Source organism: Vanacampus margaritifer, chromosome 16, assembly GCF_051991255.1.
Source record: "Vanacampus margaritifer isolate UIUO_Vmar chromosome 16, RoL_Vmar_1.0, whole genome shotgun sequence".
Classification (NCBI taxonomy): Eukaryota; Metazoa; Chordata; class Actinopteri; order Syngnathiformes; family Syngnathidae; genus Vanacampus; species Vanacampus margaritifer.
In genome coordinates this window covers 9,000,226-9,017,126 of record NC_135447.1, presented here as the reverse complement: position 1 = coordinate 9,017,126, position 16,901 = coordinate 9,000,226, and the positions used below count along the sequence as shown (strand labels likewise).

General features: G+C 39.7%; 1 protein-coding gene across 14 annotated transcripts in view; it reads left to right on the top strand.

The window, feature by feature from the left end:
- Positions 1-16,901, top strand: part of phldb1a (pleckstrin homology-like domain, family B, member 1a) — a 29,502-nt gene that overhangs the window by 700 nt on the left and 11,901 nt on the right. For 8 of the 14 annotated variants that reach the window (XM_077546379.1, XM_077546378.1, XM_077546376.1 and 5 more), the window contains exons 1-10: positions 2,941-3,051; positions 5,601-5,702; positions 5,908-6,031; positions 6,870-7,040; positions 7,707-7,832; positions 8,891-9,822; positions 14,699-14,893; positions 14,988-15,119; positions 15,209-15,346; positions 16,520-16,648. In XM_077546379.1, coding sequence (XP_077402505.1) covers positions 3,049-3,051; positions 5,601-5,702; positions 5,908-6,031; positions 6,870-7,040; positions 7,707-7,832; positions 8,891-9,822; positions 14,699-14,893; positions 14,988-15,119; positions 15,209-15,346; positions 16,520-16,648 — 2,052 coding nt within the window. In that variant the 5' untranslated portion in view covers positions 2,941-3,048. Of the gene's footprint in view, positions 1-142; positions 343-1,553; positions 1,659-2,940; positions 3,052-5,600; positions 5,703-5,907; positions 6,032-6,581; positions 6,804-6,869; positions 7,041-7,706; positions 7,833-8,890; positions 9,823-14,698; positions 14,894-14,987; positions 15,120-15,208; positions 15,347-16,519; positions 16,649-16,901 lie in introns of those variants that run through there. The other 6 variants (XM_077546369.1, XM_077546368.1, XM_077546366.1 and 3 more) reach the window with 4 other exon arrangements.

Below are 16,901 nucleotides of genomic sequence, written 5' to 3'. Positions count from 1 at the left end.
GAGATGAGATGCATTTACAAAGGGGCTATTGTGCCAGTATGACATTATACTCATGGTTGTCATCCAATCACGACCCAGTTATGTTCTGTTTAGTTTCTGCATCATTGTTTTACTTTTATTTATTTATTTTCATATCTTGCAGGTGCCTTGCCAACTTAAAGTTCACTTGGAGCAGGTGGAATCACCTCATTTTAGAAAGTGTTCACGAGCTGGAAGCACCATGAATGGATGCTTTTGTCATGAGTTACCTTCGGAGCTCACACGTCCAGTAACGCACTGTTGAGGAATTACGGCGGACGAAGAATTTGCTCAAACAGGATTATAAGGTGCATGCGGGCCTGAGTAAGTACAGTCAATTTGCAAACTAAAAATATGCACTGAGTATTGAGGCGAGAATATTGTGAATGACCAGTACGGTACAAATTTGATCTCTTAGCATTGCTGACAGTGGAAGATGACAGGGTGAACATTTTTTTCTTGTTACATTTTATAAGCACATGGTGGACTTTTGCTTAGCAACATGATTTACAGTAGTTAGCAAGCTGACAATGTATTGTTTAACAAACCTGTTTAGAATTTCTGGGGTGGGAGGCTATACCACTATGACAGAGTGGACATGTTCAACTTAACATGCAGTACAGGCCAAAAGTTTGGACACACTTTCTTATTCAATACATTTGCTTTATTCTCATGACTGGTTGCTTTGTAGATTCTCACTGAAGGCATCAAAACAATGTATGAACTAATGTTGAGCTATGTACTTGACACAAAAAGGGTGAAATAACTGAAAACATGTTTTATATTTTCGATTCTTCAAAATAGCCATCCTTTGCTCTGGTTACTTTTTTGCATAGTCTTGGCATTCTTACCTCTGGAAAACCCTTTCACCTTGCGAAGCTGGTGGCTATTTATTCATGTATTTATTTTATTAATTTCACCTTTGTTTTGTTAAGTATATGACTCCACCTGTGTTCATTAGTCATCATAGATGTCGTCATAGTTTTGATGCCTTCAGTGAGAATCTACAATGAACATAGTCAGGAAAATAAAGCAATGTATTTAATGAGAAGGTGTGTCCAAACTTTTGGACTGTATTCTATACTGTAACTACAAAGTACACACGCATATTGCACAAAATAGCAAAATATAAGTGTAATGCTCTATTTACCGGTAATCTGTAACAAGATAATTCTTTTTTGAAGGAAGACAAAATACTGGTTGTCATGCCACTAAAAACATCAGAGGGTTTCTTAAAGCTGCAATTACCCAATGACGACAGAGTGGACAGCCATTTCAGGGACACATGCAATTTTTTCATTGTGATAATGGAAATACAGTATACATCATCAAAATTACTCTTTAAATTTTTTTTTTTTTTTTTACGTGTGATAAAACCATGCAAAAAACCCCCACTTATTGCACACAATGTAGTTCTATTTTTGGGATCTTTACAAGGTGATCAGTAACTTCTGGTGCACGTGTATGAAGCATAGTGACGTGCACGTGCGGTCACTGTCATAAAAGCCAACGGTTTCTTTTGCCATCTGTTCTAGTCTCTTCTTCCACCTTTCTGCGGTCATTCACGCAGACATCCTGCACACATATGGTCTCCTGCTCAGTGAGGAGTCGGTATTCTTTGTGACAGCAGGTCACGCAAGGTCAGAAACATCATTCTTCACAAACCACTGTAACCAGTAGATACACGCAGTAGTCCAGTTCAAATTTCAAAATTTCACGAGGATGAATGTTGTGTGATCACCACTTAATATCATGCATGTTACTCACTATAAAATTGGGCTTGCCTGTTTTCAACCAGTACATTAAAATAGCCCTTTTTGTGTATGGAAGCAATTTATTAGAATTCAAGTCTGGTAATAATATTTCTCCATACATTTTAAGTTATGTTAGCTACTTTTTTTTTTTTTTTACATACACTATTCACTGTTTCTGTTAAGGTATACAGCTTCAGTATGTTTATTGTTATATATAGAATGGAAAAAGAATGTAACTATGTAACCTACAGTACAATCTTAATGGTTCCACCCAGCAGCAGTTTTATAGCTTTACATGGAGCCCAGAATAGAATCAGAAATAGAAAAAAAAGAAAAGAAGAGGAATAAGCATGAGAAAATAAAGTACTGTAGAACACATAAGAATAAAATAAATAAATAAAGGGCGTCTTAGTTATGTGGGTTATTGTTTGTAATGAATGTGTTGATATTTTGTACGTGCCAATAATGCAATAGACAAATTAGAAAGCTCAATGAGGATAACCCTTGTATGTAATGGATTGTTACATTTCAAATATGATTTCCACTACCAAACACCAAAACTTCACTATAGACATTTCTTTACAAATTGGTCTGTTTTCTTCACTGTTTTTTTTTTTTTTTGCCGTACTTTTCCTTCGTGACTCATCCATCTGTTTCATTTCCTCCATCTCCTCTCTGGCCCTGAGCATGGGAAAAGACGAGAGGGACCAATAGTGGGCTCGTTCTCCCACTCACTTCCACTCTCTCTATTGGCCTTTGAGCCCATCCTTTCCTGGGGGATGCCTGGAAAGATAGAGCATGAGTTCGCTCCCTTCCTGTGTTATTTCTCTATCCCATCATGTATAATTATGTCACCATGAATGATAAAAAAAAAAAAAGTGGAAATACCCTTTGTTATTTGATCAAACTTAGATGTTTTTTCCCCATCAGCTCTACTAAAGCACATGCTCTTCCCATTCTGTTAGGCTGACTTGACTTGGGCCCCTTTTGATCATTTGCAATGGTGGTCCTTGAAATTTCTCACATGGGATTTTCTGTCGTCAAAGGGAAGAAAAGTAGAAGAAAAAAATCTACTGTAGGTCGGGGATGTAACTCTGCACCAGGATGGGGAGGAGAAGGGGTTGGGAGGAGGGAAAATCGTCAAGGAACTCAGTGGGAGAATGAAAACAGCTTCAGGCCAGACATTAAGAGCAATGTGGACACTGCTGTGTGGAATACTGGGCTGCACACTAATTCATGGATACTTATCTTTTTGGGACCCTGTGAGAGTAGTAAAATGGTATGTGCTGCATGTGCATCAGTATTTTAAAAAAAAAAACGCTTCTAGAATGTTTTATTTGTTATATTTACTTTTCTATTTCACTTCATTTTCCTCATAGTTCATAATCCAAAGCCTATATCGCTCTAATTTCTTCCTTGTTTTGCGTCCCTAAGCAGATGTGATTTCTCTTTAAAAGTCACAGCCCAGACTGTGCGGCTGGTTGTGTCTATTTTCAGAAGCTCATGGCCACACTGAAGGACATAACCAGCCCAATAATGACAGGTTGCTGTGGAAGGCCACGCATTTAAAACTCCGCTCTGGCTTTGGGTGTGTTCGTTGAAATGAGCGAGGCTTGTGGGAGGCGGCGGGAGCATATATGTGTGTGCATGTGTGAGTCACACAGACAAGACACACCGACCCCGGCCGCAATCTCCCACTGTATGTGACTGCGTGGCATGCATGAGTCCGTGAGCGTTGGCGGCCGGCGGGGGTTGGCAGGAGAGACGTGAAGGGTCCGGTGTCAGGGCACGGTCTGTTCTCCGTGTCACTGGGTCCACTCAGACTTAGAACACACTGGGTGAGATTGTCACATAAAGCGGTTTCGCCCGGCATTCTCATTTGGAGTGACATCAGATGTAGACACAACGCCCTGTTGTCTCAGCCAGCCCAGGCTAAAGTTAGAAGAAGGGCAGCAGCTGTGGATGGTTTGGGGCTTTTTGAATGCATTTCTGTCAGTCACTGATGTCAGAATATAGCAACAAAGTGCTTGGGCATTTGGTTTTGATGCATCTGTCATGTGATGTTGTGCCATGAAACTGATGTGGTCATTTGGTGAGTCTTGCAAGATCACTGGGAAATCTCTTTTATTAGGAGAGCCATTTACACTGAAGCAAAAAAAAGAAGAGAAGTTTAAACCAAGTGTATTAGCATAACAACTATACTCAATAGTTCAACCTTAAAGGGATACTTGACTCATGTCATTGAGCCATTTTCAGCAGTACAAAGCTAATATTTTGTCCAGAATTAATTTGATAACTTCATTATTTTTTCATGTACAATTAATACCTTTAAAAACAATTTTTTTCCCCACTTGCTGACGACAGGTTATTGACATCACCTGTGTTGAGGAAATAGGTAACGACCAATCACGGCTCACCTGTTTCCTGGGTTTGGTCAGCAAACTGAGCCATGATTGGTTGTCAGTGTAGTTTTCACAGTTTCCCTCTTATACGACATGATGAACCCGTTTTCTGAGTTTGGTCATGTGACATTTGTAAGCTGAGCCGTGATTGGTTGTTACCTGAGTCCTGAGCAACTGTGATGTCATTTTGAGTGGCAAAAAGGCCACCCCCTGAGGAGGATAAAAATGGGTGGATTTTGCTGCTTAATTCATATTCCACAAACGCAACATTAATCAGAATGCCGTGTTTAGACTAGTGGGGCTGCATACAAAATATTATTGTGAGCAAAATAAAGTTGACTTTTTTTTGTTCATTTTATACAAATAATGAACTCTTAAGGAAGGATGGTCTATCCATCAAGATCTACCACTTTCAAACCAATGCCAGACTACATTTTCTGTCAATGTCAATAGTAACCATGCAGAGCTGATTTTTTTCTTGGATGCACACGTTATCAACGGCCAGCAGGGGTAGCTTCTGTTAAGCGGCACATTCTTGACTGCTTGGTGAAGTTGTTGATGCGATGGAGTTGTTTGTATTTGCTGTGTGCCACATTCATGGATCGAATTGACAAGGATAATTCAAAGGCTTGGTGATGAAAGGAAAATGCAACCCACGCTGTTTTTATGAGGGCTTGCATGTGTTCGGCAGGTTGCACTGCTTTTTTTATTTTTTATTTTTTTATTTAACAGCCATCGGCCTAACAATCAGGTGGTGGATGACCAGTGACTCACTAGAGATTTTCAGCAATACTAATTCAATATTCCTAATTTCCTATCAATGCTCATATGCATTACCAAGAGGATAGGTTTAGTGTATTGTGTCTGTTTTATGTATTTGAAAAATGTGTGCGTGAAACATGCAACATATTGTATTATGAGGAATAACACGGCTGTTTACGTATCCACATGTGGCTGTTTGAGTCACGTCTGGATCTTGTCGAGGGCTGTTTCCCCTCTCTTCCTCTCTTCTGATGTGACCGTGATGTGCAGACAGCCGGGTGTAATCAGCAGCATCTGTCTGCAGACAGTTTGTATCTGTGTGAGTCATCTTGGTGAAGGTAGAAAATGTGATGCGACCCTCATGTGTTAAGCACCTGCAAAGCAAGTCTGGGATTGCAAAAGAGCAACGCACCACAATCTATGTTCACCATCAAGAGTCTTGGATTGAGGCGTAAATCAGTGCCACCATTCTACCCAACAAGCTCTGGAGAAACAATCCCCCAGTATAATAGGCAGCGTCACGTGGGCTTATAACTGGGGCATGAGGCTCTCTATGGAAGGCACTGTTCCCATTGTAGTACAACTGTAGTGGCAGGATTCCCAGCTCTCCCGTTTATTTCCACTTCTCTCTTTCCATGTGCATCTATCTGCGCGCCGCTTTCAGGAGCATCAGGTGTCAGATCATTCGGACATCAGCGCAGCAGACATGCAACGCAGGGGCGGGGGTCAAGTGGAGCGTGGCCGAGAGACACACCAAGTCCTGCAGGTGAGTCATTTGTCACTTTAGAGACAATTAAAGAAGATACAACAGGGAATAAGTCGCGCTAATAGCTATGTTACTCGCTATTCAAATCAACCTAAAATGGAATGGGTTAAAGATTGTGGACAACCTGCAAGCTCTGTCAGTTTTCTGATATATTTGAATGGGGAAAAAATTACACAGTTTATCATTCCTCATGTTGTTTTGACAGGGTACTCCTTTAGACTTGATTGAGACTGGCAAGTCCTTGAAAGTCCAGGCGGAGCGCCCTCACCTGGTCAGTTTGGGAAGTGGACGCTTGAGCACAGCAATCACCTTGCTTCCACTGCAGGAAGGTAAAGATGTGTCACTGTCTAGTGTATAGTATGTGTGTGTCTCAAATGAGTATTACAGTGTTCTGTTTGTTATGATAAGGAATCATTGTCGATAATATTGTGCACAACTCTATGCGTTATCACTTTTAGTTCTTTACTGTATTTACTTTGTGTGTGAAATCTCATACTTAACTAGCTAACTAAGCTAGCTAGCATCACTCAGTCTGTCAGTCGGTCATATAATGGAAAACATTATTTTTTCATTTCATGTTTATTTCAAATTGGGACAGATGCCATAACATAAACAATCTCTAATGCGCAGCATTTGTAGCAAATCCTGATTTCCAATGCCTGTCCCTAGAAGAGCTTTTAGACAAAAATAAAATAATTTAAAACATAAACTATATTAGAAACTACATAATTTTTAAAGCAGAGGGACACAAATACGTTATATAAGAAGAAGATGTTCAATTTAGTGTTTTTTTCCCCCACACGCTTATTTACATGAAGAGACAGTTATGTGTTGTAAGCACAGTGCTCATGAAACGAAATACAGTCTGTGTCTTTCCAGAAAACAGTCTCACTTCCGAGAGCTCCGACTTTCCAAAATGCAGACTGAGTCAATCAAATGACATCAGACACTGCCATCCTTAGCATATCTCTGCAGCGTACCTACCACCTGTCACTCCGCACTCAGCTATGTGTTGACGACATTTGTAACTCCACCCATGCGGTCCTGACCTCTGTTACGAGCATTGGCTTTGAGCGGCATGCCTAAGAATACATCACAAAGGTATTCACGGGTGCACGTGGGCCTCCAGTAAATGACGCTGCTGGGAAAATATTGTTTTTGTTGCAGGGAGAAGCACACTGGGCAGTGGAGGCACGGACATCTCTTTGCTGGGCCCTGGCATTAAAGCTCAACATTGCTACATTGAAAACCAGGCGGGCACCATTACCTTGTACCCATGTGGGAACCAGTGCGCCGTAGATGGATTCCCCGTCACCAAACCTTATCGTCTGTCACAAGGTAGAAGAAAGTCCTTCCAAAGTGACACACAAACATAAACAAGCTGTTGTGTAAATTGTGCTCTCAATGCAAAATGTGGTACTTTCATGAGTGTCGCAGTCCAGGCACTTACAACAACATGCTTACTTACAGTAAAAAAGGGCATCAGCACAGTCCCGCCCACTCAGTTGAACCTTTCCTTGGGATCTGAGCCAGCAGCTACACTGAATGACATTTAAAGCCAGCTATCAGTCGATGTGTGCAGAGGCAGTAGCTGCTCAACAATAAAAAAAAATATATATTTTTCCAGAGGACCAACGCTTCGAGAAAGGAAGAATCTTCTTCTTCTTCTCCTTCTTTTTATTTTATGCCATGTGGATATTTAATGCCTTTTTATTTCCTGCATGGAATATCTATTGGATGTAAACCATCATCTCAGGAATTAAGACATTGGAAATGCTCTTATTTACTCACTGATTACCGTACTTAAACGTGAGTTTAAACTTTTGGATGACCATAGAATTTTTCTTTTTTTTTTTCTTTTAATCTAAATGAATTTGTTTGAGTTGCATGTGTATGTATCCATCTAAAGATTACTCAAGTATTGTAAGGATGTTTTTAAGGTGGCATTAAAAATCCATTTGAGATGTTTGTTACCCCCAGGATTTTTTTTTTTATTATTGACAGGTTGCATGCTGTGTTTTGGTCAGTCCACTTTTTTCCGCTTCAACCATCCAGAAGAGGCCCTGAGGATGAAAAACATGCTGCCTGGAGGAAGCCAAGCACTAAGCACATCAAAAACACAACATTCTGGTAAGAAATCCATCTTAAATCTAGATGGTCAATAACAAATGTGCGGTTGATTAGCTTTTTCTGTGTTTTTAGGTCTAACCTTACATTATTGTAAAAACATTGATTTACTAATAATAGCTGTGTACAAAAACATCACCGACTTTCTTAGAATTTGGAAGTACCTTGGATCGTCATCCATGAGTTGATTCCAAAATAGCCTGTTGAGAACTAATTATGTGCGGCCCAGATTTGTTGGGATCTGGTTCATTTAAATTGCTGCTTTACACTTGAGGTGTGTCCCCATTGTTAAATACAATTATTGTTTCAGAATGGACTACAAACTCACGATTTACATAGAAAATATGGCATTTTTCTTTCATTATAAAATTACCAGACGCTTAATCTAATATTTAATCTGATTGCAACCTCCCTTTCTACCTTTAGTAAAGTTGTGATTGACACTGTAAGAGAGATATCTATTTAAATTTATTTTAAGTCAAAACGGATTTCCTTCATCAATATATTTATTATTGAGGTTGCAGTTAAATATTTTGCTGCTCATACTATAAACAACTAACTATTCCGCAATATTCAAAACAAAAACATATATTTATCTTGGCCTATATTAGACTGTGTGCGCTTAATTCATTGACTAATGACCTATTGTAGCTGCAACTTTTTTGCGGTCAGTGATATTTATTTCTTTTACGCTGACCTTATAGGACATAAAGAACCGTAAAAGGCGCCACACCCTGCCCAGTGTTGGGCCCATTCTTTCCTGATTTCATGTGAGGCACATTCTGCAGCTTTTATATTTAGCAGCTCCAGATCCCAGAAGGATTACTACACAACTGAACAGCATAACATCCCGACCACAGAATGCCAGCCCCTAGACATTTATCATTTAGCCAACAAAGAAACAATGTATGTGGGTGCAATACGTAGTCTTCCTTTTACGGGCTGCCATATGCAACAGAGCACATTCCTCCTTTGTTTGTTTACTTGTGTTTGTGCAACTGTTCGTCTGAGTGTGCCGGGTTGTTTATTTAACAGCAAGTGTTTCTCACCCCCTCCTGCAGACCCCCATAGCATCCTGAATGGGACCCACCAGTCTTTTCCCAGCCACGGCAGCTCAAAAATCAGCACCTTGGTAAAGGACATCCACGGGAGCCTCTCACAGAAGGTGCCATCGTCCCCCAAAACAGCAAAGGCGTCACTTCCTCAGCCGTCTCAGAATGTGCTCAATGGAAGTAGAAGCAACAACACGAGAGAAGAGAACAGCAACTCTGTGGGAAATCTTCCACTTGTGCCTCCCCGATCCAACATGCCTGTGCCTCACCCGCGGACATCCCTCTCTGTGACCTCTAGCGACGGACAGCGAGTACAAGACAGCCCAAAGCTTCTTAGGAATGTCAGGTCAGAGGTCATGTCAAGCCCCACTCTGCCCAGCAGGGGGTCCGCACAGGGCAGCATAAGTAACAACTCTTCACCGGCGGCTCCATCCAGCCCTCGACTGAGAGGTTCCACCCTCCAGAGGAGACACCCAAGTCCTAGGCGAGAGCCGCTTTGGACTCCCGAGTCGACCGCGTCCACCAGCCTTCCTCCTCTGAGTCCTTACATGTCCCGCAGAGGGACTCCAGGATCACAGAGTTTGACCGCCAAACCCATCCAGCAGAGCCCGAAGACTCATCGCAAACCCACACCCGCCTCTCAGGCTGAGGCCATGAGGGCGTTGTACGGCCAGAATCCATCCCCTGGCACCGCCCTGGAGACTGGAAGCAGACATCAGACTAACACCCTCCTCTCATCTCCTGCCACCAGCCCTCACAGCCAAAGAAAGCCTTCGTGTGAGAACATCGGATCATCCAGCAAGGACTCCAATGTTATGAAAGCGTATTCCCGGGAGCGCAAGAACAGCATATCTGCCGTTAACGACAATGAGGATGAACTGCTGGAGTACCACCGCTGGCAGAGAGAGGAGAGGCTGCGTGAGCAGCAAATGGAGAAGCTGGTAAGTGAGGCAACTCACAGCAGAAATTTCATTATATTTTTATTGTTTTTTTTTGGTGGCTTGGTGTTGATTGCATTGTCTGTGAATGCAGTGAATGAGTGTTACTGGCATTGTCAGTCCAAGCCATCGGTCTGCAACCTGCGGCTCTGGAGCCACATGTGGCTCTTTAGTCCCTCTCCTGTGGCGCCCTGTGGATCTAAAAAATAAAATAAAAAAATAGTGGAAATTAATATCTATTTTTTCTACATATTTATTTATATATTTTTTTGATAAAATATTATTAAAATTAAATAATGATTACATAAAAATGATTAAATTAATATTAAAAAAAGGTCAGTGTCCAAATATCAGAAAAAGAAAGATGAAAGTTGCCTAAATATGTCCAAAAAGTGCCCACAAATGATCCAAAAAGGAAGAGGAAAAGCAGAATTTTATGATAAAATGCCCATGAAATTGCCAAAAATGTCAGAGATTTGATTAAAAAAAGGCAGAAGAGAAAACATTCAAAAGGTAACCAGAAAATGTACAAAAACAAAAGTCAAAAGGCAGAAAATGACCATAAAATGTCTTTGAATGAATTGGCAAAAAAGGCCAGAAAATTGATCATAAAAAAAAAAGAAACGTTCAAGAAGTAACTATAAAATGTACCAAAAACAAAACAACCCCCCCACCCGAAATTAATAAAATGTCCAGAAAATTGCAAAAAAAAAGTTAGAACATTGATTTTAACTTAAAAATAAAAAGCTGAAAAAATATATATCCAAAAAGTAGTTTCCCAAAATTAAGATAAAATGTCCACAAAATAGCCCAAAATGTCATAAAATTGATAGCATTTTTTTTACAATAATAATAAAAAGGCATACAATTACCATATGTAATATGTATATAATTTAGAATTTTTATATAATTTGACAGAAAGGCAGAAAAGTTAATTAAAAATAAATAAATCCCAAAACGGAAGACAGAAGAAAATGAATTGGATGCTTTATATTTTTCTGTTATGGTGCAGCTTTAATTAGCTCTTGGGCTCTCAATACATTAGACTAACACACTGTTTCGTTCATCACAATGTTCAAATGTTTTGCGGCTCCAGACAGATTGTTTATTTATTTATTTGGCCTAAAATGGCTCTTTCGACAGTAAAGGCTGCTAACCCTTGGTCTAAGCAGCCCGGGTGACGCTGGTTGACACCCTCCGCCTAGAAGTCTTATGAGCATAGTGGGCATGGCTGGGTATTACTCAACACTATATTTACGAGCCACGTGAAATGGCGTTTATACTTTCAAAGCAGCATATGTGACCTAGGATCCATACCAAAGTGTCATAGACTACAGATGACATACTTGCGCTCCGTCATCCATCTAGCCACGCCCACTATAGGCCCCGTCCCAGCTGGCTTTTGACAGCTGAGGCCATCACAGGAGCCAGGGGGGGTGGCTGATAGCTATTTCAGGAACTCCGTGGTCTCTGGTGACAAATAACAGTTACCGGCAACATGCAATTGGATTGGACATTTTACAGGCTAAGATGGGCATGCAAAGGAGATAACTAAGTTGTCATGCATTAATGTGAGGCATAAGCTAAATAAAAAAACGAGGGGGGGAAAGTCTTGTTTTATGAACTGCATGTAGTTATGTCGTGATACTGTATATTTTATGTACTGTATACTATACATTCATTTTCTTCTACCTTACATTTTTGGATTTTTATTTTTTTGCAATTTTTCATACTTTGTTTTTCATATATTTTTAGACTTTTCTGCCTTTTTTTTCTGCCTCTCGTCATCCTTTTTGGACATTTTTTTTAGCTATTTTTGAGAGAAAAAAATCCTGCCTTTTTCTGCGATCAATTTTTTTAACATTTTTGGCAATTTTGTGGACATTTTAAGGCAATTTTGGGGATTTCTTGTTTTGTTTTTGGACATTTTGTAGTTAATTTTTGAACGTTTTCTTTTTTACTTTTTTGGGGCAATTCCAATGACATTTTATGGTAATTTTCAGATTTTTTATATTTTCTCTAAAAAATAAATGTAAAAAATATATATTATTTTCTACTGATTTTTAAGAGATCCAAAGGGAGCCACAAGAGACAGACTCAAGTACCACACGTGGCTCCAGAGCCGCAGGTTGCAGATCCCTGGTATACAGTATAAGACTATGCATTTGTACCTAACATGGTGACCAATATATACTTAACACATGCTTTAGATTTACTTCTCAGCAGGATTTTTTCCATTCCTGCTATGCTGTCAGTCAATATAAACAAAGGATGTTTGTTTTTTAAGCAGTAATATTCTCCATTCTGTGTTTATTGGAAGCTTTGGAGCAGAATATGGGAAAACAATTTGCAGGAAATATTTTCATTGCATTGGGACACATTAAAAAAAATGACTACCAAATTTATCAGCCAGGAACACATCAGGAAAATACATTTATTTACTCACTTGTGTTGCGTTACCATACACACCCTGGTGGCTCCATTTTGAGAATTGATTAACTCATTCACTGCCATTGACGGCTGTCGACGTCAAAAATTTATTTTAACTATTTCTATTAGTTTAATATTTTTTTTCCACTTTTGTTAACAAGAGTATGAAAAAAATATTGTACATTTAGACCAGATATAAAATTTGTGATTAATCATGAGTTAACTATTGATGTCATGCAATTAATTACCTGATGCCCTAATTTTATTAATCTTTTCTTTGAAAAAAGATTATTTTAAAAACAAAAAGAAAAGATTATTAAAAATTAGGTTTTTGAAAAAAAGATTATTTTAAAAAAGATTATTATAAATTAGGTCGTCAGGCGATACAATTTTTTTATTTTGATTAATTAAATTAATTAAATAGTTAAAAATGAATTTTTGACCTCTAAAGCCGTCAATGGCAGTGAATGAGTTAAGAACAAGACACACAATACCAACTAATGTAACAGGACACAACCATAGTGTACCATAAATATCCTAAACCATTAGAAAAGAAATTTGCATGTCCAGTATACAGTACTGTAAATGTTTGTCTTTTGTCAAATAGTTTAATGACATGTATGGTCAAGAGCATTAAGAGATAAAACATGAAGAGCATATAGAAGTTGAGTACAAAGACAGGATTTCCTCTTAGTGTGCAAACCCTCTGGGCTGTATATGCATGTTTCAATTCACCTCTTGATTAAAGCAAAGGTCACTCACTGCAAGGGAGAAAGTGACAGAATAGAAAAGTTAATTTTAGAATTATCACAACAGGGAAGTTGCCTAACTTGCAAGTTGCAACACAGTCTGAATATTTCAGCTCTTTCAAAATGATTGGTAATTCTTAAATAAAGGCTAAATGTGACAACCTATTAAATGCAAATAGGTCTCTATCTTCATAACCTATTTATTTAACATTTTGGTTCACTGGCGTTGAAGATGTTTTTTTCTTTTTTTTTTAATTACCACTTTTTTATTTATAGTAAAACAGGAGGACCTCAGCACTTTGTTCATTTTGCTCTCAGTTTGGTGGTTATTTTAACAGCCTAGAATCAAGATCACTTAAAATCAGCTGCCTAAAAGTAGTTTGTTTGTTTTGCTGGTCCAGTTGTTTTTGCCTGAACTCCAATTTGTGTGCAACGGGAATGATAATTACATATTCTGCTCTCCTATTTTGGTAAATGAAGGCGTTTGCAATTGTTTGCAGTGATGAGGGTCAACTGACTGTCAAGTGCTTTAAAAGGCACTTGAGATAAAAAAAAAAAAAAAAAAAAAGTCAGCCTTGCATATTTATTAGTAGGGATGTTTAATACCACTTTTTTTTCTCAGACCAATACCAGGCAGTATGACTACTAAACTCTTGAGTAGTCACCGATACTACCAATACCACTAGTACTTTTGATACAAACAATTTCCCCCAAAATGGGGTCATTTAGTAAAACAATATAGCTAAACGTCATCATTTATTTAGAAATGTGAGTAAAAGAGCTTTTTTTCCCCAACATGGCCCTGGTTGAGGGTTAGTGTTTGCTCTGCTGCCACCTGCTGGCCCTTTGTGTAATAACTACCATTTCTTCAACCGTTCTTTGCAGTTGAGAGGCTGCATCAAAGCTCCAGCATAAGGTCTCCCTAATTTGTTGGAATTTAGATGTTTCTGGGGTTGGTGAAAGACTCTGGTTGGTAACCCGGAGGGTAGTAGGTGATGTCTGGTCGGTTTCACTGGATTTCACTTTCCTTTGTTTTCTTTGATCCTTCCTCGGGTCTCCTGACAAACTCACGACTCTAGTATTCGGTTTTGGTGAACGGTATGGGAATTTTAATAGGTTTTAGGTGAATTAATGAGTACACACTCACACGCACGCACACATGCACACACACACGCACATTCTCACGCTCATACAAAATATATATATATTTTTAAAAAGCTCCAGCATAAAAAAATCGTCTTTGGGACACTTAAAACATTTAAAATAGAATGCATTTATCTGTAGTTGTTTTTTGTGGAAGTTTTATATTTCAAAATTACTTGTGGTATCGGTTCGTGGTATCGGTACCAGTGACTGCTCAAGAGTTTTTTTTTACTCCCACTGGTATCGGTCTGAAAAAGTAGCATTGAACATCCCTAGATAAAATACCGTACCCTTGTTAGAATTAAAATAAATTCTCATTCATCAACCAACAATCCAACAAATATTAGTCATAACAAATTCAAACTGATTTCATTTTGCTTGCCCCCTCCTGAGACAAAATACACCATCTTAGGGCCTCCTGCTATCACATTACAGCCGTCTAGCCGTTGCGGCTTTGCGACAGCTGCTCAAATGGGACCGTTTCTCTCCAGCGCAACAGGATCTACTGTAAGTGCTACGTATGAATCCCTCTCCCATGTGTCGGCCCTCTTTCACAGGAGCGGCAGAGGCTGGAGACCATCCTGAATCTGTGTGCGGGGTATAACCACGAGGAAAGCGCGGTGGACCTGGCGGAGGTGGTGAGGAGCGGGCTACTAAGGGGAGGAAGGGGTGCGGGGGGCGAGAGGGGGAAGGAGAACGATGAGGAGGCGCAGGCTGAGGAGTCGAGCAGCACTGAGAGCACACATCAAGAGGTGATGAACTTATTTCACTTCAAAAATGTTTACTGAACAGAACATTGAGGGAAAATGTGATTTCTCACCGCTTTTAATACCATTATGACTTTAGTGTGAGGAGGTGGCAGCCGGTCAGGAGCACATCTACCTGGAAGAGGAGAGGAGCAAGATGTTAGCCAGGGTGGATGATCTGAGGCAGAGAGTCAGCGAGCTGGAGCAGCAGCTGAAAGAGACCAAACAAGAGGTCGAGCTCACCTGCCATGTCTTTATTCGGCGTCAAAGTTAGTCCTCATGCACGCACACTGTGACTCGTCATGCGCGGGGCCCCCGCAGGTGGAGATGGAGCAGGCTCTGCTGCAGGCCGAGAGGCAAGCGGAGCAGGAGCAGGTGGAGGCCGAACGGGAGCTGATTTCGCAGCTGCAGCTCAAACTGAGCCAGCTGAACAAAGCCACTCAGAGGGAGAAGGACAAGGTTTGCGCAACACTGTGACGTGTACACGACGACAAAAGTCTTCGCATGTGGATGTTTGATACCGCATGGGCCGGAAACCTACCAGAGCGCCACCTTCTCGGATTTCAGCTGATTGTTGTGTGATTCATAACAAAGCAAAGCTGATCCTATATTTGGAATATGCCTCACACATTTTTCTTACACGCCTAACTGGATTTGATTAACACTTAACTGCTGATGCAGACCTTTGTGTGCTTTTAATGTTTATTTCCCATCCGGTGAATAACGTTACTGAATAATTTCAACTTCTAACAACATGACCACGCGCTTTATTCTACTTACTTAAACTGCCTTGGCCAGCAATGCTTGACTGCATGAATTTGAGGTGTCTTTTTTTTTTTTTAATTGTCTTTTCAGATTCATGTGTATGGACTAGGGATGGGCATTTGTACATAAATCCTTGAGCCATTACAAGATTTTGGATTCAGTAACAGACTAGTACAATCAACTTTTTTAAAAAAATAAGTAGTCTACAGGGCGTAGTCTCTTTCATATACTGTAGTCTTTACAGTATCATATTATGCATATGTGGCACCAGGTCCATGACAAACTATTTTATTGAGAAATATAGAAGCATTAAGAAAAACACACACACAAAAAAGTAACAATCAGCTATAATAGGCCAAAATATGATACCTTTAGTTTTACCTCACTTTTGTAACTGGGAGCATCCTTTTCTAAATTGAATTGAATTGAAAACATAAATGGCAGCAGCAAAAAAAAAAAAAAAGTGGTCACAAGCTACTGGTCACTAATTTGCACAATAATGTATTGTGATATGTGCAATATACTTCAAATTAAAAACGTCCGCTAGTGGACGTTTGCTTATTTTTTCAACATTGGTATTTCAGTTTATGGGTGTATTTATCTTGTATTTGTAGTACATTGTAATTTCCTGTTTCAATTTGTTCGACAACCCGTTTATGCAGCAAACTAGAAGGGCCCTTAATTGCTTGTGCCCTCTGCTGGTTGCTCCCAAGTATTGAATTCCTTTTGGCTAGCTTGCTTCTCTATCGAAACGGAAAAATACAACAACTGATAAACAGATTGATCATGCCCATGCCTAGTCTGTACACAATTTTGTATGTATGTGTGTGTGTGTGTGTGTGTGTGTGTGTTTCCATGTGTTTTTAGGGGAGGGCTAATGTGTCGGCTGAGCGGAAGGTCCTGGAAAAGCAGAGGAATGAGTACAATGAGCTGAAGAGGCAATTTGATAATTGCCCCTTGTCTCTAAGGGAACAGTTACAGGAGCAGCTCAGCAGGGTCAGTGTTCTCACGCAGCCCACTGGCTGGCAACAGTGAGTTACCATATACTGAACACCAAAGAAAGAGCCTTATGCAGACGTACATTCTGTATGACATAGATGATCTCATATTAATAATAATAATAATAATAAATGTGCTCTGATTTCTTCTTTTGTCCTGCCTATCATTCTTTAAATATCTTACTAGTCAATGCCTTTTGTAAGTATGATGCTGCAGGCTATCGCTACTTAGCTTTTGCTACTGCTGGTTC